General features: G+C 33.9%; 1 protein-coding gene across 5 annotated transcripts in view; it reads left to right on the forward strand.

Annotated features, from left to right (window-relative positions):
- LOC124097579 (rap guanine nucleotide exchange factor 6) overlaps positions 1-23701 on the forward strand; it is a 172162-nt gene that overhangs the window by 39123 nt on the left and 109338 nt on the right. For 4 of the 5 annotated variants that reach the window (XM_058581879.1, XM_058581878.1, XM_046452057.2 and 1 more), the window contains 3 exons: positions 716-786; positions 2734-2790; positions 10333-10416. The exons of the other annotated variant lie outside the window; for it this stretch is intronic. In XM_058581879.1, coding sequence (XP_058437862.1) covers positions 716-786; positions 2734-2790; positions 10333-10416 — 212 coding nt within the window. Of the gene's footprint in view, positions 1-715; positions 787-2733; positions 2791-10332; positions 10417-23701 lie in introns of those variants that run through there. 5 annotated transcript variants of the gene reach the window in all.

Below are 23701 nucleotides of genomic sequence, written 5' to 3' on the forward strand. Positions count from 1 at the left end.
TGCTTGCTAGGCAAGCACTTGGCCACTGAGCTGCTGTATTGTTGCTCTTAGTTGATGTTATATTGTGTTGTCCTGGATACTTCTGTTTGTTTTTTACTCCTGGTTATCTGAGTGAGGGCTAAAGAAAGATTCCCTATCTCTTTCAAAGAGTGAACAATGTCCATTGAATATAATTTCATTTAGTGGTAGATTATACAACTTTCATGTGCCATTCAGTTATTCATTCATTCTCTTTTAGAAAGAGATATTCTTTAGAAAGTCATATTTTAATGGAATACGAATAAAGTGGGTCTTAAAAAGGGGTGGTCAGCCAGGCTGCTTAGAGATATGGAATCTGCAAATATTGAGATTATATAATCTAGAGAAAACAAAAAAAATTAACGAGGATGAGATAATTGTTTTCAAATAGTTTGTTGTCACTGAAAAAGAAAAGGTTACCTTTACTTGGAAATAAAATAATGAGTTCATATATTTTTGTATTAAATAATGTGTGTTTGGCTTTTGATGTGTTTGTGTTGAGGAGTTGTTCCTGTGCAAATAGAGGGAGCTCTTTTTTTTTTGAGGGAGCTTTTTCTTATTCAGGTCTTTTACCATTCTGTCTCTTCCATAGTTAACAGCTCTGTGATAAATATGTGTGTGCTTAAAATCAGAATTGTTTGGTGCCATTATGTTTTAAATAGTATATGTGAAAAATAAATTCCTTTCTGTTCCACAGGACTTAAATACTATTTATTCTTATCTTCATGGAATGGAAATATTGTCAAATCTCAGGGAGCATCAGCTTAGGTAAGTGTGGTATTGTGTTTAAGAGCATGTGCCATGCAGTTATTCATTCATTTAATCTCCTTTCCTATTTCTCATACTGTTTTAAGTACTTGACATATACAATATAGATTAGATCCCTACTTTCCTTTGGTTTTTGTATTGGTGGGGTGGGATTTGGGGGTTGTGGGAAAACACTATAAAAACTGTATATAATATCCAGGAATTATAAGTACTGTGAATACAATAAAGCACAGTGGTGTGAAATAAACCGAGTAGCTACTTGAATTTAGATGGTCAGTGAAGACCTCTCAAAAGAAGTAATTTTTTAAATAGAGACCTGAATGACAGAAGGAAGCTAAGCCAAGAGAGAGGGCTTTGGAGCTGGAACACAGAGAGAAAAGAGAGGTGGAGAATTGTAGAAAATGAGTTTGGATGGTGGTTATAGGGGCCAAGTCATTTGATGTTTGTTGGATAGTCATGGAAATTTACATTTCTTCTCCTCCTACTCCTTCTTCTTCTCCTTGACTCTCCACCTCCCCCTTTTTTCCCCTCCCCTCCTTCTCCTCTTCCTTTTTTAGTTATGTTGGAGATTGAATCCAAGGCCTCGCACATCTTAGAACCATACCCCTAGCCTAAGAATTTGCCCCTTTTTTTGGTAGTGGGGATTGACCCAGGAACGCTTAACCACTGAGCCACATGGGCGGGGACCCCTTTTTATACTTTTAGAAACAGGGTCTCTAAGTTGCTTAGCCCCTACTTTTGCTAAGGTTGTCTTTGAACTCGAAATCCTCCCGCCTCAGCCTCTGGGATTACAGGCATATGCCACCTTGCCCAGCAGGAATTTTTATTTTTTCCTGAGCAATAGAGCCTTGACCAAGGCTTTTAGGCTGCAGTTTAGTCTCTCAAAAGTAGAGATACTAAAAGTGTCGGGGCCTGGGGTTGTGGCTCAGTGGTAGAGTGCTCGCCTAGCAGTTGTGAGGCCCTGGGTTCAATCCTCAGCACCACATAAATAAATGAAGATGTTGTGTCCAACTACAACTAAAAAATATTCAAAAAAATTTTTTAAAAATAAAAATAAATAAAAGTGTCTTTGTTACAGTGTTCTGAAGATTAAATGAGAGTAAGAATCTAAAGAAAAGCATAGTGCTTGGTATGTACTAGTTAGTGAAAATAAAACTGTTTTCTTTTTGGAGTTTGTATTAGTATTTGTGATACCAAATGCTTAAGATGATCATGATATCTTGTATTAAAGTGAAAGGAGCAAGGCACTTGATTTGGCACAAATCCCTGTGAAGAAGACAGCATCAACTTTTCTGAACCTCATTTTTTCCTGCAGTTTGGGCTATCTACCTGTTTATCTTACATCACTGTGATTATATTTGTACAACTTTTACTGTAAAAGAACTGTAAAACACTCTTGTAATTTTGTATAACATTTTAGTTAAACATTTTTCTTCGTGACCTATTTATCTGACTACTTTTCCGGATGTTCTGTTTCTGATTATGGACCAGATTATTTCTAATTTATTCTTTTTTCTATATAACATAATTGAGGTGTTACTCTATATCAAATAAGTATATCAGGTAGAAAGAATACAAATAAAAACAGAGGAGTTAGTAATATTAAAAGTATTTTTTAAATGTAAATGTGTTTAACAAATTTTTTTGTATGTGCATTGCCTGTGCTAATAATTATTGTTCTTTACACTGAGGATATAGTAGTGAACCAAACAGTGGTCTAATTTTTCATAATGCTTATTCAGTATGAATTGACAGGTTTTATAATGTGTGTAAGAATTTTATGGTTAATGCCATTTAATATTATCTAGTTACTCTTATAAAATATTACTATATTATATATTTTTAAACTCTTAGTTTAGGGAAAATTTAGTAATATGATTATTTTCTGTTGGTGTTATTATAATAAAATCTATTTTAAACAATTTTTACTTTTTAAAAATATATTAGATTAATGTCTGCAAGAGCACGCTATGAAAAGTACAGTGGCAACCAGATTCTTTTTTGGTAAGTATTCCGCAATTACTATAAATCAGTGACTTTTATGTTTAAATGTTGATTTTTAGCATTGAAATTCATTTGATTCTGAAATAATTGCCATAGATCAAATTGAAATATAATCAGAAACAATGAAGTATAACATATATAGAATGCAAAGTGTCCAGTGCAGCAAATTTTAATAAATATATACACCTGGGTAACTACTGTTACTAATGAAAATATAGAAGATACCACCTTTTCATCAGCTTTCTTTAGGAACAGTTACCACAGTGTGACTTCAGTCACCATAGATTACTTTTACCTCTTTTTGAACTTATGGGTAATCTTTTGGTCAGGCTTTTGTTACTTAGCAGATATCTGTCCTAGGTTTTTAATGTTTTGCATTTGTTCTTTTTCACTGCTGTGCAGTGTACATTTGTGTGAGAATAACATCCATGCCACTATTAGTAGATATTTGGGGTAACTTTCAATGTTTTACTGTTGTGAATAGTAAAGTTTCTGTAGACTTTGCTCATCTTTTTATGCTCTTATGTACTTATTCTTGTAAGGCACATTCCTAGGAATAGAATCCTAGAAATTTCCATGTTCAATTTTAGGAAATTCTGACATTTTTCTGATTCAATTACAGTAGACATTAGCTGTGTGTAGTACAAGTTTCGGTTATTTCACATCTTTGACAGCTCTTGAAATTGTCAGGTTTTTTTGTTTTGTTTTGTTTTTTTGTTTGGTTATTTCTAATTTAATCATTCTATTGATTGTTACATTATCTCGTGATTGTATTTTACATCTCCCTATTTACTAATGATGATGAATGATTTTAATGTTTTTATAGGATATTTGGATAGCCTCTGGTAGGAGATCCTGGTGGAAGTTTTTGACCATTTTTTTTTTTCATTTGAGTTATCTGTCATGTTTCTATTATATGTAAATATTCTTTATTAATTCTGAATCAAAATCTTCTGTTGGATATACTTATTATAAATACTTCCCACCATGTACAGTTTTTCTTCTTCACTCTTTTAATGGCATCTTCTGAGGAAGAGAAATTCCTAAATTTGTTAGTTTGTCTCTTTGTGATTAGTGCTTTTCATGTCCTGTTTAAAAAGTCAAATCTTTCTCTTAAAATTGTGAAGATAATCTTTAGGTTTCCTTTAAAAGTTTTTATGTTTTTTCTCTCAAAATTCATTTTACAGTTCATTTTGGAAATTATTTTTGTTGGCAGTGCAGAGTGTAAATTCCAAATTTATTTCTCTTAATTTTAAAAATGTTTATTTCAAAGTAATAAGTCAGGTGTGGCGGTGCACTGTTGTAATCCCAGCTATTCGAGAGGCTGAGGCAGGAGGATTGCAAGTTCAAGCCTCAGCAATTTAGTGAGGCCCTAAGCAACTTAGCTAGACCTTGTCTCAAAATGAAAAATATAAATAGCTAAGGATATGAGTCCATTTACATTTTTGCAAATCTAATATGTGGTTGACAGATTCTCATAGTTGTCTGCTTTCAATCTACTGTGATATATTTTTTTAAATCAAGTAAAAAGTTTTTATAGTTATGTAAAACAATAACAGACAAATGGACCAATAAACAAAGTAAACTAGAAAGACATACACACATACAATCACTTAGTTTAGAACAAAGTAGATGCTCCACACAGTGGTATAGAAATGCAATCCCAGCTGAAACAGAAGAGGTTGGAGAATAAGCATTTTAGTAGCTTATTAATAATAAGCATATTATTTTCAAATAATTTGGATATTCTTCTTTCATATAATACAAAAATTTGTTAAGTTTCTTACAGGTTAGTTGCAGTATGGAATCTGACTTTATCAGTGAATGTTTGGTACTCCATTGCATTATAAATCATTGATCTGTCATGTACTTTAATTAATTATTCACCCAGGTTTGATTTTATAACACTATGTCTTAGTCATTTGGAAAATATTGCTTGTTGTACTAGGTTATGTTGTTTTTATAATTTGACACATTTTATGTATTATAAAAAATGACAGTTATTATCACTCCTGATTTCTTCCAAAAAGTTTAGGAAAGTAGGAAGTTCAATAATGTATAATTTAAATTTTGAGTAAAATTCGGATTTTATCATTGTCACAATTTATTATATATCTCTGTGGATGTCCAGTTGACCCAACATCATATATTGAAAAATATCCCTGTTGAACTTTAATGGAATTTTTGCTTGGTTGGGTGGGTTTTTTGTTTTGCTTTGTTTTACTGGTGTGGGCCCTGGAACTCTCTTCCACCGAGTTACATCTTTTGCCCTTTTTATTTATTTGAGTGTCTTACTAAGTTGCTGAGGCTGGTCCCAAACATGAATCCTCCTGTTTTAGCCTCCCAAATAGCTGGGATTACATGTCTGCATCACTGTGTATAGCATCCGCTTTGTTTTAAACTAAGTGATTGTGTGTGTGTGTGTGTGTGTGTATTGTTTATCTTGGTCCATTTGTCTATCTGATGCCATTATTAATTACTGTGGTATATGTTGACATTTGGTAGCATGTATTTTGTATGCTATTCTTGAAGATTGTCTTAATTAGTATTTTACTCTTCAATTTTAAAATCAATTCATCAATTTCCACACATATATACACACATAAAAACCTTTTGGACAGCTGGGGGGTTGAGTAGCATTAAATCTAAATCATTCAAGAGAGAACCCATGTTTTTATAAATATTATCTTTCTGTTATTTGTATATTCTTTCATTTAATTTTTCACAAGAATGTTTTAGACAGATATTTTTACTGCAGACAGAATTCTAGCATTGCAGTTTTGTTTTTGTTTTTTTCTTTTAATACATTTAAGACATGTTCTGGGTTCTGTGTATTTGAGGACTCAGTAACATTATTCCTTTGCAGGTAACATGTTTTTGTTTCTACCTCTGGATTTTATTTATTCATTTATTTTTTTAAACTTTGGTATGGGGGTGTGAATCCAAGGACACTTAACCACTGAGGCACAATCCCAGCCCTTTTTCCTTTTTATTTTATTTTAAAAATTTGTTTTAATTAGTTGTACATGACTTCCTTTTTATGGTTTATTTTGAGACAGGATCTGCATAAATTGGTTAGGACCTCACTAAGTTGCTGAGAGTGGTCTCACCTCCTGAATCACTAGAATTACAGGCATGTGCCACCACTAGAATTTTTTTCTTTTTGCTTAGTTAGATGTATCTATTTTTCCTAAATATGATTTTCTTTGTATTTATTTTGTTTTGGGGTTTATAGAACTTCTTGATTCTTTGATTTAGTAGCTTTATCAATTTTGAAAAAAATCTTTCCAATATTTTTTTATTATTGCTTATTTTCTCTTTTTCTTTAATTTTGTCCTTTATTTTCTTTACACTTTTTTCTGTATTTGCTGTTCTTTTTCTCTGTTACTCTGTTCTTACTAACTTACTTCTGTTTTGTGAATTCTTGTTTTTTGTTACTGTAGATCTCAGTGCTTAGGTCAAGTTCTCGATCTTATCTGTTTTCCTGAATGTATTAGATAAACTAACTTCTTTTTATTATTGGTTCTAAATTTTTTGATCCCATTCTTAGTGAGGATGGTAGTTTTTATTTTTATTATTATTTTTTTAATTTTAGTGGTATACCAGGGATTGAACTCAGGGGCACTCAACCACTGAGCCACACCCCCAGCCCTAGTTTGTATTTTTATTTAGAGATTGGTCTCACTGAATTGCTTAGTGCCTTGCTTTTGCTGAGGCTTTCTTTGAACTTGTGATCAGTGCCTCAGCCTCCCCAGCCACTGGGATTACAGGCGTGCAGCACTGTACCTGGCTGAGGATGGTAATTTTAATTGAATGCCAGACATTGTATGAAAAGTTACAGAAATACTGTCTCCCCTTAGGAAGTATTTAGAATTTTGTTTTGTTTGACATGCAGAGTACAAACATCTTGATGCAGTTGAGAATACTAAATGATATATACTTTTCTTCTAATAATTTCTACTTTCTCAGTGAAATAGGAATCAAGAGTTGAGATAAGGAAGAAGAGATTGTTATTTGAAGAGATTAGGATAATGGATGTGTTCAGAAACATATTATGGTTGCTAGGCAACTTTAAGAGCCCATTTGAAATTTGTGATGGTTGTAATTTTGTTTGTGGTACTGGTGGTTGAACCCAGGAGTACTCTACCACTGACCTATATCATATCGCCAGCCCTTTTTATTTTTTTTGAGACAGTATCCCACTGAGTTGCTTATGTGGACCTTGAACTTGGTATCCTCCTGTTTCAGCCTTCCCAGTAGCTGGGATTATAGGTGTGTACCTGGCTGTGATGGTTATGGTTGTTTTTTGGTTTTTATTTTTAATCAGCTATGTTCTGCTGTGGTATAGAAGTGGAGTAGGTAAAAAGTTGGATTTATTTAGCTCACTAAATACATAAAAGGAAAGTAGGGAGAATCAAGGGAGTTTTTCCAAAGAAGTGATAGTAGTAACTTAACATGAAAGGTACAAAAGGGGGGAATAGAAAAGAGACATGAGATTGATTATGGAAGTCTGAATGTTAGAATCAACTAGAAGGAATCCAGTGGGATGCTTGAGCCTTCTGATTATGAAAGTCTTATAGTTACTGCTAATGCAAGATTTCTTGTGTTTGGCCATGGAAGTGATTGCCTGAAGTAAAGTAGAGGAAAAGATCTTTAAAGAAGAGATGAAGTGATTCAGAGGCTGTCATTTCGGAAAGACAGAAACAATGTTAGAATGCTTACCATATTTCAACACATAATCATCACAGATTTTTATGCCAAATTTTTTGGTAAAAAAAAATGGTGCATAACATTTACAAGAAGCTTTCTAAAAAAAATTGTGCTAGTATTAAAAAGCATTTATTAATAAGCTGTCTTTGGTGCAGTATTAGAATGCACTGAATACTTGGTGAACATTCATTAAAATTGAATAGTCCAAATCAACACACATCATTCTTTGTGACAATTTAGTCTTCTGTGTCCAAAAATTATGGACTAACCTCACTGTTTTCCTTACCTCACAAGCAGTCCGCAGCACCACTCATACGTTAGTACTGCAATGCTAGGCTTTCCAAAATTAGTGTCAATGGGCCTGTGCTGAGAATTCTAAGTTTGTGTCTTGCAGTGCACAAGAAGACAAAAACGCATCTGTATGGCACTGGTGGGTACACTGCTGCTTTATTTATGTTTTAAGAGGCATGATGAACAAAATTATACCATGAATAATTGTGGATGAAAAGCTGTAAGCTGGTTTTTGCTTTGAGTAAAAATGGGGTGTAACAGTTATGCTGTGGGGACAATTATGCAGTGAAATTTGGTATTTAAAAGTCAAGAATTAAAATCTACAAGAAATGAGAGGACCATGGTGTTCGTAATAGTTTGCATTAGAAAAGGACAGTGAATGGAATGATCTGATGATCTAAGATTCATCAGGGCGTTGTTAGGAGAGGAAAACAATGGTTTCAAACTGATTAGTAGATAGAAGAGATTGTCCTATCTCTAGGCTAGTGGTAGGAGTACTGTGTAAGAGAAAACATTCACCAATTTTAAATGATTGTAAAGGAAGTAGTGTCCTCCGGAAATATTAAGAACACATTGAAAATAAAAAATATTTTTCATAGACTTAGTGGATGAGTTTTAGGACTATGAAAAGGTTGGGAGAAAGACTAATCAGAAACTAGTCCATTTAGGATTAGGCAGATTAGATACTTACAGAAGAAGGATAACAAGGGAGACCTAGGTTTTTGTGGTGATAGTTAAAGACTTCTTAACAATGTTTTTCTTTGAGTGGTTGGTGTTTCTTTATCTTAGGGGTAGGTAAGATCTTGTCTAGAAATTATTGTGGCTGTAAGTTTTCTTTTATTGTAAAAATTCATAATAGCAGGAAGGAGAAATGTTTTTCTTAAAGTATGTGATGCTCTTTTAAGTGCTTTCATTACTGTTTCTGGTTAATGAGTATGACTTGAACAAAGGTAGTTTGGGGATTTAGCCAATATTATATTAGGATTTATCCAACATAACATTTTAGTATTCACTTCTGTCAGGCGAGTGCTAAATCGGGAAATCTGAAAAATTAGAGCATTTGGTAAACGTAATTGAATTGCATATAAAGCATTAGTTATGCTTTGTGGTTTTATGACTTAGAAAAATATTTAATATCATAAAGCACAAGTTCTTTAATGTGGCTTTAATTGGCTTTATTTATTTTGGTACTGGGAATTACACCCAGGGAAGCTTAACCACTGAGATACATCCCCACCTCTTTATTATATTTTGTTTAGAGAAAGGGTCTCACTGAGTTGCTTAGGGCCTCGGCCTTCCAAACCACTGGGATTACAAGTGTGAGCTACCACCCTGGCTTTTAATTGACTTTAAATTAGAATTATTTCAGTCAGATTAATAGAAACTCATTCAGACTGTGAAGCTATATGAAATTTTAAATCATGTATACATATAAATATAATTACTTGTGAATAGCTTTTGTCTATAAAGGTATTATTTTGTTTTCTATATGTAGATTTTCAACATCTGATGTCCTTAGTCTTCCCTATTTCTTCCTGGAAGTAACATATATTTGTGAGAGAATATTTTCCAATGTAAAATAAAATATAAAACAGTAGAATGTATCAATTGCTGAATTTCCCCTGGAGGACAGCATTCTTTCCTTTACCTTCCCTCCCCACATTCTTGAGAACTGGTTGCTACACATACTTTTGAGCAGGTCTTTCCATCTGAAAGTTAATAATAATAATAATAGTAATTCACCCTTAATCCCAATTCTTCCATGCTGTTTTTTGTCATTTCTTTTGTATGTATTCATATTTTCTTTATGATATGCATATGTTCTTTGCTGCTTTATATACAATTTTATTTTAATGTATCTCTATTTTATAATGATTGTATGATAGCTGTCATATTAATTGTACCATGATTACAAAACTATTCATAATACTAGATGTTTAGTTATTTAAACAGTATGAGATGTTTAGATTACTGCTATGATTATGTTCTGTATATTTTTATTGCATAGATAATGGGAAAATTAGAAAACAGTTAAATAGAAAAACTAATTTATTTAAAATTATATTATACCGAAATAATAATTTCTTCGTGGTGAATTCCTCAGGAATAATTGTGAGAATAAAGGATATAACATTTTTATGGCTTGCACTGTATAGTACGCTATTGTTTTGAACAAAGTTTATGTTGGTAATGATTGTCAGTATCACTAAAAAATGAATAAACATAATTTTTATCACACCCCTTGGTAACATGCTAATTTGTGAGGATTTTTCTGAAAGTGTTTTAAATGTGTTTTCACTTTCATTTTCTATTACTACAGATAAGTGTTCTGTTAAGAATTATCTGCTTTTTTTCCCCATATAAATGCAGTTTTTACAAGACCCTAGGCCACGCTCAAAATTTCCCATGTTTCCAAGTATTGTTACATAGTTTTTATAATGATTTTTGCAATATTATCAGGATATATTCCATGTTGTGTATTTCATATTGAATCCATATATAAGTGAGCGTGTGTATTTATTTACTTGTTTATTTAAACAGCTCAGAAACTATTGCCAGATGTTGGTATATCCTGCTTTCTGGATCTGTACTTGTCAAAGACTCCATGGTTTTGCCTCCTTGCAGGTAAGTTTACATTAACTTCTTAGTGTATAAGGCAAAGTTAACATTGTAGTTGATTTCTCTCTTGTATTAAACTACTTTATGTAAAGTGTTTATTTTCTCTCAGTGGATGATACATTTTTTTTTTGCATCTATGTCTCTTGTTATCAGAAGTAATCTGATAGGAATTGACTGAAATTTCATACTTCTTGAAGCTTACACTGTGACATTGTATCCACTTCCTGTTTGACCCATAGTTTTGTGTGGGATTTGATCTGATTTAGCTTGGCATTTGGATTTATAATATTATTGATTATTGAGAAACAGTATATTGTAGTAGATAAGAAATTATTTGTGGAATAAGGCAGACTAGATTAAAATCCTAATTTTGTCACTTCATAGTTATGTGACTGGACAAATATTAGTTTTCTTGTCTATGAAACAAGGATAATAATAATAATAGTAGAACCTGGATGAGTATTGTCATGAGGCTTTAGCAAGCTCTACTACTCAAAGCTCTCAACAGAAGTCTGTAAGGGTTTACACTCTAGAGCCACATACTCTACCACTTCTTGAGCAAATTGCTTAATCTCTGTACCTCAGTTTGCTCATTTGTAAAATGAGGCAGTAACAGCATCTATTTCATTGGCTAGTGCTAAGAAATAAATGAACTTATCTATTTAAATCTCTGACAGCAGTGCCTACCTATTAAAAGAAATTGCTCATCATAATTATTAAATCAAAGAGGAGAAGGATAATTAGATGATCAGTTACAGTATTCTTAGGGAATTTGGTCTTTTAGCAGTTCTTCAGATTTTTAAGCCTCAAATTATGCTTTGGTGACATAGAAATGTAATTTTTTCAATGACATTTCCCATAATATTGAAAAGAGACTTAAGCTTTTAAAATAAGACTTGCAGTTGCAGCTAACTGAATTTAGTGTATAGCTATTAAATTTAATTGTCAAAGTATGGAAAATGTCAGTTTAGATGCATTTTGAAAGTCATGTCTTGAGTTCTGAAACTTTATATTAATGATTTTATTGATATAAAATCTTTGCTTTTTGACTGGTAGAATAAAATATATGGTTGACTATTTTTACAAATAAATTATATATTAGTTCTTTGTTATTTAAATCTTTGGCTGTTATTATTTTCCTCTATATTTATGAAACTGCCTTTAATGGATTTGTGTTAAATTAGCCATTAAGACAGAATAAGCCAGGTTGATATTGCTTGCAGTTATGTTTTAGGATATTATTTTTCTTTTGAATATTTTCTCTCTTGCTGTTATAAATAGTAGAAAAATTTTTGTGAAGACTTTGTACCATCATTCAGCTACAATAATTTACTATTAGTTTGTGATTAAGACAGTGATGTTTAACTTTTTAAAGTAATGAATAGGAATGCATAAGGTTTTAAAAGACAAAGTCATGGTATGCATTAATATAGTCATCATGAACTTCATAATAAACATACAAATTTGTTTAATCTCTATATTAAAGAACAATTCTAGGTCAGTTTTTTTGTATGTACGAAATATTTGTTATATCTAGGATGATTATTAGGATTAATGAGTTAATACAGAGAAACTACCTAGAATCATGTTGGCATATAATAATAAAATAATTTAGAGGTTTTGTTAATATTATTATAGCATAATGTCAGTGGGATGTGATCATTATGGTACCCACAAAATATGATCACTACCTAGTACTAAGAGTAGGAGTAATAATATTTTAGTTTATAGAAATATAGCCATTTTACTTACATGAACAGTTTTATTTAAAGAATTCTTAACCCCTGAAGAGATCAGTTACTGTTTTAGTCAGCTTTTTCATTACTGTGACCAAAAGACCTGATAAGGAGGAAAATTTTGAGGTTCATGGTTTCAGAAGTCTCGGTCTTTAGACAGTTGACTGTATTACTCAGAACCTAAGGTAAGGCAAAATATCATGGAGAAAAGATGTGGAGAAAGAAAGCAATTCAGGATATGGCACAAGTAAGCAAAAATAGAGTAAGCTCAGCTTACTATAGTTTTTTTTGTTGTTGTTATTGTTTTATGGTTACTATAGTTTCAGGGACAAAATATATACCTCAGCGACCCACCTCCTCTAGCCACATCCTGCCTGCCTACAGTTATTACCCAGTTAATCCATTCAAGTGGGTTAATGCACTGTCCTAACACCTTACATCTAAACCCTAATAGCTACTAAGAACGAGAAAGGAGAATATCCCACAGCTGAGGGAGAATTCCCAAGAAAGGGATAAATTGAAAGGGGCACCCCTTCCCGTGACTGAAATTCAGATTTGGCTGGTGAATATGCTAGCTGCAAACCAGCAGATGGTGAAGTTCACTGGATTGCCCTGGGCCAGAGCTGGTCCATAGTAATTTCATCCAGGCTGGTGAGGAGGGTATTGCTGAACAGTACACGCAAGCAGAACCTTACCACTACAGCTTTTTGCCTCAAGATATAGAAGGGCTCCAAAGCTGGGGACCAGCACAACAAACTTTCTCCTCTAACACTTAGCACTCCCATCCCTAAATGCACAGCAAAAGCCTTCCTACTGCAGTATCCCTCTGATACCCTCTACTAACCAAGCTTTAACATATCCACCTGACAAAAGTTTATATAATCCACACCCTTTAACACAAACTAGGGCAATGAAGTAGAGTTGAGAGGAAGTAAATAGCTGTCACAGTTCACTACTTTGAGGGCTGATCTTTTATATGAATGCCTCCAAGCACATTTCAAATTTAATTCAACAACAAACAACTGTGTTTCCACCTAAAAAGATACAGCTGTCCTTCATAAAAGTGAGGTTGTACTTATACTCTGCCCAAAATGAGGAAATGCACAATCCCAACAAAAATGGCTATCTATATAAATTATATATTCTATCATAATGTCTCTGAATATTCTGATAACTTTATTTCTTAAAGTTCATTTTCAACTAAGAAATATGGGGAAAAGAAGAAGATGGTTACATAAAAATAAAGAGATATCACAATTAGCAAAGAGAAAATATGAAAAGTTACGGTAGTCCTTGTATCTATTATTGGTCAGATTTTACCATCTCTGGTTTCCTTCTTTCACATCTCATTAAGTATTTTTGCCCTCAGCTACTCTAGGTTCTTTACCTGATCATGGGAATACAGCAGCTCAGGCACCAGGAAGCAGAATGAGTGACTCCCTTCATGACTGACAAAATATATGCCCCCAGAGATACGCCACTTCCCCAAAATCCACCTCCTCCGGCCACATACTACTTGCCCTCAGTGACCACCCAGTTAATCCACACTAGTGGATTAATGCACTGATTAGGTTAAAGCCCTCATAAAACAATCATTTTGCCTCTAAATTTTTTGTATTGTCAGACACCTGAGCTTTTTGGGGATACCTAATATCAAAAACATAACATGGTTTTATAGTAGGTCTTAAAGATGGGGTAGTATTAGTTCTCTTTGTTTTTCAATAGGTATTTTCTTCTCCGTATAAATTTTAGAATAAAATATTTATTTATTATCTGCAAAATATTCATATTCATTTTTATTCAGTTCATAGATGGCCAACTCCATTGTTCTGTGCCCAACATGAAGCAAAACATGGTAGAAGGAAGCAAAACAAGGTAGAGAAAAGCAGCTCACTGTATGATAATCAGAAAGCAGAGAGAGAGAGAGAGAGCTCCCACCACCATGAACAAAATATAAACCCCAAAGGCACATCCCCAATGATCCACTTCCTTCAGCCACACCCCACTGATTAAATTAAGACTGTTTTGACCTGATCATTTCACCTCTAAGTGTTTTTGCATTATCTAACACATGAGCTTTTAGGGTATTCCTCATATCTAAAACATAACAAGGAGCCCAAGAGAACATTCCCTCTGGGCCCCAGACAGTGCCCACCCGCACCCACCCACCCTCAGTGTGTCATAACACAGTTTTCTCTTGGTAATTGTGATCCATCACTTGAGTTAGTAGAATGACGTCTTCCGCCCTTCGTTCAGTGGTCAGGAAGAAGTCTCTCATTGGAACCATTATTGTGTCTCCTGGGAGAAGCATTAAGACTCTAAACCAGCAGAGCTTAAAAGGTGTTATAAGTGAAAGCAAAATTCTGTGCCACTCCTATTTCCAAGACTTGAATATGAGCCTTTATGTATTTACTCTTGGAGAAGACAAAAAACATGGTTGCTTGAAAAGTCAGTTCCTTTATTGTCCCAAATAGCAAGACAGGAGTTACAATTTTTTTTGTAGGGCCTGGGGTTGTGGCTCAGCAGTAGAGTGCTTGCCTCAAACATGTGAGACCCTAGGTTCGATCCTCAGCACCACATAAAAATAAATAAGTGAAATAAAGGTATTGTGTCCAACTACAACTAAAAAAAATTTTTTAAATGTTTTTTGTAAACCCATGCTTAGATGATGCAGAAGCATTTCAGACAAATTCATTTCCAGAATAAGTTTGTTCCATTGAGAAGAAATACCTGCTTCCCCCATCATAGAAGAGGCCCAGTGGAAATAACCTGCCTCTAGTGGCCAATTAGTCCTCTTAAGAAATAGTTCCATGTTAGAGACTCAGTTATTAGTCTGTTGGCAAATTAGGCACCCAGGTGTAGCATTAGCATTTGAGTCCTCCTGACTCTCCTCCATTTCTGCCACCCTGGTTGCTTTGTCCATATTCCTATTGAACAAACACTAGAGTAGCCAGGAGAATAGGTAGGTTAGTTGACGTGTGTAGAGCATGCCATTTTTCCTTCTTATTAACAAATTTCTCTATAGTGAATGCCCTTTGGGAGTATACATGGGATATAACTATTTGTAAGCTGTACGCCTGTTCTGAAAGAGATCCAAACACATTCCCTTCCCAGACTTTAAAAAAAAAAAAAAAAGTCTATCAATCTTATTCTTCCAAGACTCTAACCATTCATTTGAACATTTCTGACTGCCCATGAATCTGTTTAGCTCAGAAAATTTTTCATCTTTCAGGCTAGACAAAACGAACAACCGAAAGTACTATTCTATTCCCTGGGAGGATTGCTCTTCACCAAATGATTTTTAGAGATCACCCCTGAGAGTGTCCTTTGTTCTTTATTATTATTATTTTGTTGTTGTTGTTGTACCAGAGATTGAACTCAGAGGTGCTTAACCACTGAGCCACATACCCAGCTTTTTAAATATTTTTATTTAGAGATAGGGTCTTGATAAGTTGCTTATGGCCTCACCAACTTGCTAAGGCTGTCTTAGAACTCACAGTCCTCCTGCCTCAACCTCCCGAGCTGCTGGGATTACAAACATGTGCCACCCACTCAGTGAGAATGTTCATTTTGAGTGGTCCCAGAATGTTATGCAGACCCATCTATAAAACAGGTTTAGTTTGTTTTCTTCATCAGTCAGCTGATCATAAAGAACTTCCATGGTGATAAACATGGATTGTGGGGGAGTAAGTAAGGTAACAGGATTTGGTGTTGAAGAAATCTGAACTTCCTGAATGTATATCTTGCTCTGGACCTATGTGAACTAGGTCTCTTACATTACTCAATAGTAGGTTGGTTTGGATCCAGCCCTTATGGCTAGGCACTCAGTTCATGATGGTAAATTCAGGCTATATAGTTACCTGATATCTTGTGGTTAAGCATTCAGCCTCTACCAAAGACCAATAGCAAACCAGAAGCTGTTTCTTGAAAGTTGAATAGTTAGGACATAGATATCTCAGAAATCCTAAAGGTATACATCATCATTCTCTTATTACTGTTTGCAAGATTCAATGGAGAGGACCTTATTTACCATGGACACTCTAGATAATAGTCACACTGGATATGCTGAATTGTGTGCTTGATGGTACATTGGCTCTTGCTGACAGTTTTAGCATAACTCTGAAGATTGATAAGAGTAGGACACTCACATGTGGTATATTTTAACTCCGCAATCTGAAGAAAACAACTAAACACTGTCTTTTTTTATGACTGTGGTATTTCCATTGCAACAACTTAAGGAGGGATATCTTGTCATGTCTCAAATCATGAAACCACCAGAAACTGCTGAGGAGGGGGGCCTTTAAAGTTTTAGGATTTTGTCTTCTAATGCTTCCCTTATTTTATAATGAATTTTTATATTTTATTTAAACTGGTAAAACATGTTTATAATTTATTATAAACAAAGAAACAAGGTCAGATTTTTTTATTTTCTTTTGGCCTGACTAAAGTTCAAACCCTGGACCTTGTTACATACCCTAGGCAAGGCTTCTACCATTAAACTACAGTCACAGTCCTTTGTGTCTGAAATTTAAATTTCTTATTTTGAAATAAATTTAGTACTTTTCTATAATTAAATTCACTTTTTAGTTATTACAGCAAAATCTGACTTTAGCTCAACAAAGACTTTGTTGCATTTGATTTTTAAATAAAATTTAACTATTTATTTATGCAACAAATAATCATTGAGTGTTGTCTATCCCTGCTTGAATACCACATTGTTGTAATTATTGTGGCTTTATAATGTATTGCAGGAGCAAGAGAACTCTAAGGAAGTACAGTACTTGAGTATGAGATGTGAATTGACAATAGACCAATTAACCAAAAAAGGGCATAGAAATTTATGTGCACACGCACATCACAGAATGGGGAACACTTACTACCCAATGAGATTTAGAAGCTTATATACCCTTTTTCATAGATTAGAGGGAAGTGAGCCACTATAGGCAATTTTAAAGGCAGAGTAAATGATTTTTAGAGAAAGTGAATGGGCCTGAAGAACAGACAGTGAGCCAGGAGCGGTGGTACCTGCCTGTAATCTCAGTGGTTCAGGTGGCTGTGAGACAGGAGGGATCACGATTTCAAAGCCAGCCTCAGCAAAAGTGAGGTGCAACTCAGTGAGACCCTGTCTCTAAAGTACAAATAGGGATGAGGATGTGGCTCAGTGGTCAAGTGCCCCTGAGTTTAATCCCTGATACCCTACCCGCCCCTCCCCGCAAAAAAAAAAAAAAAAAAGAACACACAGTGGCCTGGGACATTGTTGGTCTAGGTTCTGGTTGTGATATTTGACTCTGATTCTCTTTTTTCCATAATACAAGTTTAATTCTCTTACATTGATGAAATAACAAGAAGACAGTTGTGTCCCCTTCTGGTGGACACTGGCTGTAAGTAGATGAGGAAACTTCAGAGAAAAGCCCTTTTCTGCTTTTGTTGCTACACAGATGCTCTCAGTTTAAGTACAGATTGGTATGTTTTCTGGTGTGCCTTTCTGAACTCCAGCATATCTTGCTGGTTAATAGAGACATTGTATATAAAGACAGAGTAAATGATTTTTAGAGAAAGTGAATGGCCCTGAAGAATAGACAGTGAGCCAAACTGTCCCACAGTGTTTGTATCATTGTAGAGTCCCACCTGCAATGTGGAGTTGGAGATTCTATTTCTACATATTGTCAGCGCTACATGATGGTGTCAATCTTTTAGTTTAGCTATTCTTATCATTGTGAAATGGTTTTAATTTTTATTTTCCTGATTAATAATGATTTTGAATATTTTTTTCTTGTGCTAATTGGCCATTGCTTTCTCTCTTTTCTTTAGTGAAATATCTTGTTAAATTTCTGGGATAGAAGCCTGTTTTAAACTCCCGTTGTTTGGCTTTTATTTTTATTCTCTAATATTATAATACATTCAGGATACAAGCTATTTGTCAAACATTTTCTTTCATTAATTTGGCTTGTATTTTTACTTACTTATGTCTTTTTGAAATGAATTTATTTAGGTATAATTGAGATACACCGAACTACATGTATTCATAGTGTATAGTTTGAGAAGTTAGGGTATATGTAAATACTTGTGAAACCACCAAGATTAAAAAGATAATGAATTTATTACTTGAAAAAGTTTCCTCATGCCCCTTTGTAAACCTTCCCTACTATTCTTCCCTTGGTTCCCAGGCAATTACTGATTCCTGCCTCCCTTTTTTGCAGGGGTGAGGCTGTCAATGTAGATTAGTTTATACTTTCTTGAAAATATTTTATGTAAAGGGAAGCATATACTGTGAATGGTATTCTAATCTGGTTTCTTGAATTCAGTAAAATCTTTTTTTTGACATTTTATCAGTGTTATGTGTAATGACATCTCATTTTTATTTCAAGTGTTCTTACATTGACTATACCACTGTTTGTTTTAGCATTCAATCACTGGTGGACATTTGGATTCTTTTTTAGGTTTGGGTTTGGGGTTTGTTGTTGTTTGGCAACAGGAATTGAACCCAGGTGTTCTTAACCACTGAGTTAAGCCCTTTTCATTTATTTTGAGACATGGTCTCACTAAGTTGTTGAGAGCCTCAGCCTCCCAAACCACTGGGATTGAAGGCATTTTCCTATTTTTTACTGATACAGAAAGTTGGTATAAATTTTTGTCTCTAATTCATTATATATCCAAAGAACTTTCACTGTTCTTTAGTAATTGTGTGGGCCCATAACTTTCATTTAATTTGAATAAATACCTAACAATGGCTACTTTCTATGATAAGTACATCTTTAATCTTTAAGAAAAATATTATACTCTTCTAAAGTTGTACTGTTTTACACTGTCATCAACATTGTAGGGATTTTTACACATCACATCACCAAGAGGTGAGACAATGTCAATCTTTCTTTGGTACCAATCATTAAACCCCTTAACCACTGAGCCACATCCCCCACAGTTTTTATATTTTATTTAGAGACAAGGTCTCATCAAGTTGCTTAGGCCTTAGGGCCTTACTCAGTTCCTGAAGATGGCTTTGAACTTGGAATCCTCCTATCTCAGCCTCTGGGATTACAGGCGTGCACCACTATTACCAGCTATCCAGTTGTAATTTTCATAATGGTGAACAACTTCATATGCTTGTCTCTTGTGTATCTTTTATGAAGGGTCTCTACCTTCTGGCCATTTGTCAAGGAGCAGGGTAGGGTTGTTTAATTTCCTATTTTTGTGTTTCAAAGAGTTTTGTGTGTATGCTCTATATAAGTCCTTTAACAAGTATGTGATATGCATATATTTTCTCCTTGGCTGTGGATTTTCTTTTTCATCTGTTAACTGTTTCAGAGATTAGAAGTACTTAATTTAAAAAATTTGTTTTAATTAGTTATACATGACAGTAGAATGCATTTATGTATTTTGTTATACATAGATGGAATATAATTTCTCATTTTTCTGAGTTTACATATTGTAAAATCATATTGGTCATGCAATCACATATATACATAAAATAATAATGTCTGCTTTATTCTACTATCCTTTCTATCCCCACCCCCACCCCTCCCATCCCTGCATTTCCTTCTATCTAATCTAAGGTAACGCTATTCTTCTCTAATGCTCCCCATCTTATTGTGAATTAGCATCTGCATATTAGAGAAAACTTACAACCTTTGTTTTTTTGGAATTGGTTTATTTTGCTTAACATGATATTCTCCAGCTCCATCCATTTACTGGCAAATGCCATAATTTCATTCTTCTTTAAAGCTGAGCCATATTCCATTGGAAAAAAAAATACACACACACACACCACATTTTAATCTATTGAAGGACACCTACGTTGGTTCCATAGTTTAGCTACTATCAACAATTGAGCCACTATAAACATTGATATGGCTGTGTCACTATAGTATGCTGATTTTAAGTCCTTTGGTTATAAACCAAGGAGTGGGATAGCTGGGTCAAATGGTGGTTCCATTCCAGGTTTTCTGAGGAGTTTCCATATTGCTTTCCATAATGGTTGTACCACTTTGCAGTCCCACCAGCAATGTATGAATGTACCTTTTCCCCACATCCTCGCCAACATTTATTGTTGTCTGTATTCTTGATGATTGTCATATATTTGTTGATCAATTGTATTTCTTCTTTTATGAAGTGACTGTTCAGTTCCTTAGCCCATTTATTGATTGGGTTATTTGGGGTTTCTTGGTGTTAAGTTTTTTGAGTTCTTTACATATCCTAGAGATTAATGCTTTATCTGAGGTGCATGTGGTAAAGATTTTCTCCCAATCTGTATCTCCTCACATTATTGATTGTTTCCTTTGCTGAGAAGAAGCTTTCTAATTTGAATCCACCCCATTTATTGATAGAAGGACTTAATTTTGATGAAGTTCAGTTTATCAAGTGTTTTGATTGTTTCAACAAACTCTTCTTTTTGTGTTGTGTATAAAAAAAATTTTTGATTAACCCAAGGTCACAAAGAACATTTTTCTATAGTTTTTTCTGAAAGTTTTAGATTTTACTATAAATTGCTTAGATCTGTTTGAAAAATTTTTGTATATGACATGAGGTTTGGATCTAAATTTTATATTTATATGTATGCTATCTGTATTGTTCCAGTAACATTTTGTTGATGAAAATATCCTTTTTCCTCTGGATTGCCTTTGAATATTTATTGAATCTTAATTGATATCTGTGAGTCCACTTTCTGATTTTATATGTCATTTCATTGATTTGCTTTCTTGTCGTTTTGTTCTTGCTTTTGACACAGAATCTCACTGTGTTGTCTGATCTAGAACTCCAGGGCTCAAGTGATCCTTCCATCTCAGCCTACTGAGTACTGGAACTACAAGTGTGCACCACTATGCCTGGCTGTTTTTGTTGTTTTTATCTTTGCACCATTAACACATTGTCCTATTACTTACTATAGCTTTATAATAAATTACAAAACCAGACCCTCCAACTTTCTCCAGATTGTTTTGGTTATTATAGATTCTTGGTAGTTCCAAATGAATTTTGGCACCAGTTTATTTATTTATTTTTTTAAAATGCAGAGGCTTTGATTGAGAATGCACTGAATCTGTAAATCTGTTAAAAGATTCATAGATGAATCTTTTGAACCATCTACAGGGTTTATTATTTATTTGATCTTCTTTAACTTCCCTCAACAGTGGTTTCAACAGAAACGTGCTGCATGTGTTGATCTTATATCCGATAAGCTTATTAAAATCACTTATTCTAATTGCTGCTTCATAGAGTCTTCAGGATTTTGTACTTAAATGATCTTGTCATGTGTAAATAGGCAGTTTTGCCATTTTTCCTAATTGAAAATCTTTTTTTTTCCTGCTTTATTTTACCAGGAAGACAATACAGTCCAATATTGAAGAGATATATTGAGAGCAAGTGTTCTTTATTTGTTCTCGGTCAAAAGCAGGAGCTTAAGGGATAGAGAGGTGGAGGTATTCAGTTTTTCACCCAGCGTAATATTAGCTCTACATTTTGCACAGATGTTCTTTATCTAGTTTCCCATTTTAATCTAAACTTTCCTACACCAGCATCAGGCAGCCACTGTCTGCTTTCTAGTGTATAGAACAGTTTACATTTCCTACTAATTTGTATAAATAAATTAATGTGTTGCATGGTTTTTGCATCTCGTTTTTTTCACTTTACATAATATTTTTATGTTCATCTGTGTTCTAGCACATATCATTTTTAGAATGCCCATTTTTTTTAAATACTGACAAATTATATTTTATTCTACGTGGATAGCATATTTTGCCTATTGAGAAGATTAAAATTTTGGAATATTTGAAAACTTTGATTGTTTTCATATGGACACTCTCATAAATAACAATTGGCTTGCAAGTCTATTTTGATAGGATATGTTGTTTTTAATAGATAACCAGAAGTGGAATTTCCATGTTATAAGTACGTGTGTAACTTTTTAGGAAATGCCTAATTGTTGAAAAAATAACTATCATTTTGTATTTTAACCAGCAACATGGATAGTTTTTATTTCTCCATATGCTCTCCATTGTTATTGACAGTCCTTTTGATTTCTGTTATTGCCAACACAGTGTGTACTTAACAATATCATAGTGTTATTTTAATAGCATTTCATTAATGATTGCTGATGTTGAAGATTGCTTCATGCTTCCTTAGCCATTCCTGCATCTTCTTTGGTGTGAAAAGTATTTTTTTTTTCATTTTTTAAATTGTATTATCTTCTTATTATCTAGTTGTAAAAATTCACGTTTAAATACAAGTTCTTAATCATATACTTGACTTGCCTCTATTTTCTGTCAGTCTGTGGTTTGTCGTTTTAATAGTGCCTTTTAACAATATTGTTGTTAGTACACTATAATTAGTACCTAACATTGGGGTTCATTTTGACATAATCATACTTGCATAGAATTTAATTTGCTCCCAGATTCCAGTGCCTTGTCTCCGTCCCCCCCCCAATTCCTTCTGTTACCCCTTCTTATACTCTAACGATTTCCTTATATATTTTTTTTAAATTGGTATTCTATAGACAAAGGCAAAACTCACTGTGGTACATTTATACATGTACATAGAATAATTTTGTCAAATTAATTCCGCATTTCCACCCCTTTCTTCCCTCCCCATCAAACATCTTCTACCTTACTGATCTTTCCCTATTTTCTGGGATCTGTCCCCACCTCTTCCCCCACTTACTTTGACTTGGCTCCCACATATGAAAGAAAATATTCAAATCTTGACTTTCTGAGCCTGGCTTATTTCACTCAGTATCTTCTCCAGTTCCATCCATTTACTCACAAATGTCATCATTTCATTTTGCTTTGTGATGGAGTAAAACCCAACTGTGCACATATACCACGTTTTCTTTATCCGTTTGTTGACGGGCACCTGGGCTGGTTCCATGACTTGGTTCTTAGGAACTGCACTGCTATAAACACCAATGTGCCTGTATCACTTACAGTGTGCTGATTTTAGTGGTTTTAGATAAATACCAAGGAGAGGGATGGCCCAGTCATATGGTGGTTCTATTCCTGTTCTTTTGAGGAATCTCTATACTGCTTTCCAAAGTATGAGGGTGCCTTCCCCCCGCCCCCACATCCTCACCAGCGTTTGTTATTATTTGTGTTCTAGATGATTGCCGTTTTAACAAGATTGAGATGGAATCTCAATGTAGTTTTGATTTTCATTTCCCTGATGGTCAGGGGTGTTGAACATTTTTTTTTCATGTATTTCTTAGGCCATCTATTTTTATGTGTAAACATGTCTCTTTTGCCTACATAGGGGCTTAGTATCCAGAATAAAGAACTCAAAATATTTTACACTTAAAAAACAAACCAGACAATAAATGGGTGAAAGAATTAATAGTGCCTTTTAAAGTATAAAAGTTCTGAATTTTGTGTAGTCTGGTTTATTAAAATTGTCATCTTTTGAGGTTTGAGTTTTGGGCATTCTATCCTAAGAAATCTATCTTTTAAATTTATTTATTTTAATTAGGTATATACGAGAGCAGAATGCATTTTGATTCACTGTACACAATTGCAGCATAGCTTTTTATTTCTCTGGTTATACACGATGTAGTGTCACACAATATGTGTAGTCAT

This window comes from Marmota monax, unplaced genomic scaffold (genome assembly GCF_021218885.2).
Source record: "Marmota monax isolate L192 unplaced genomic scaffold, Marmota_monax_Labrador192_F-V1.1 WCK01_AAM20220418_F8-fsc00598, whole genome shotgun sequence".
Taxonomy (NCBI): Eukaryota; Metazoa; Chordata; class Mammalia; order Rodentia; family Sciuridae; genus Marmota; species Marmota monax.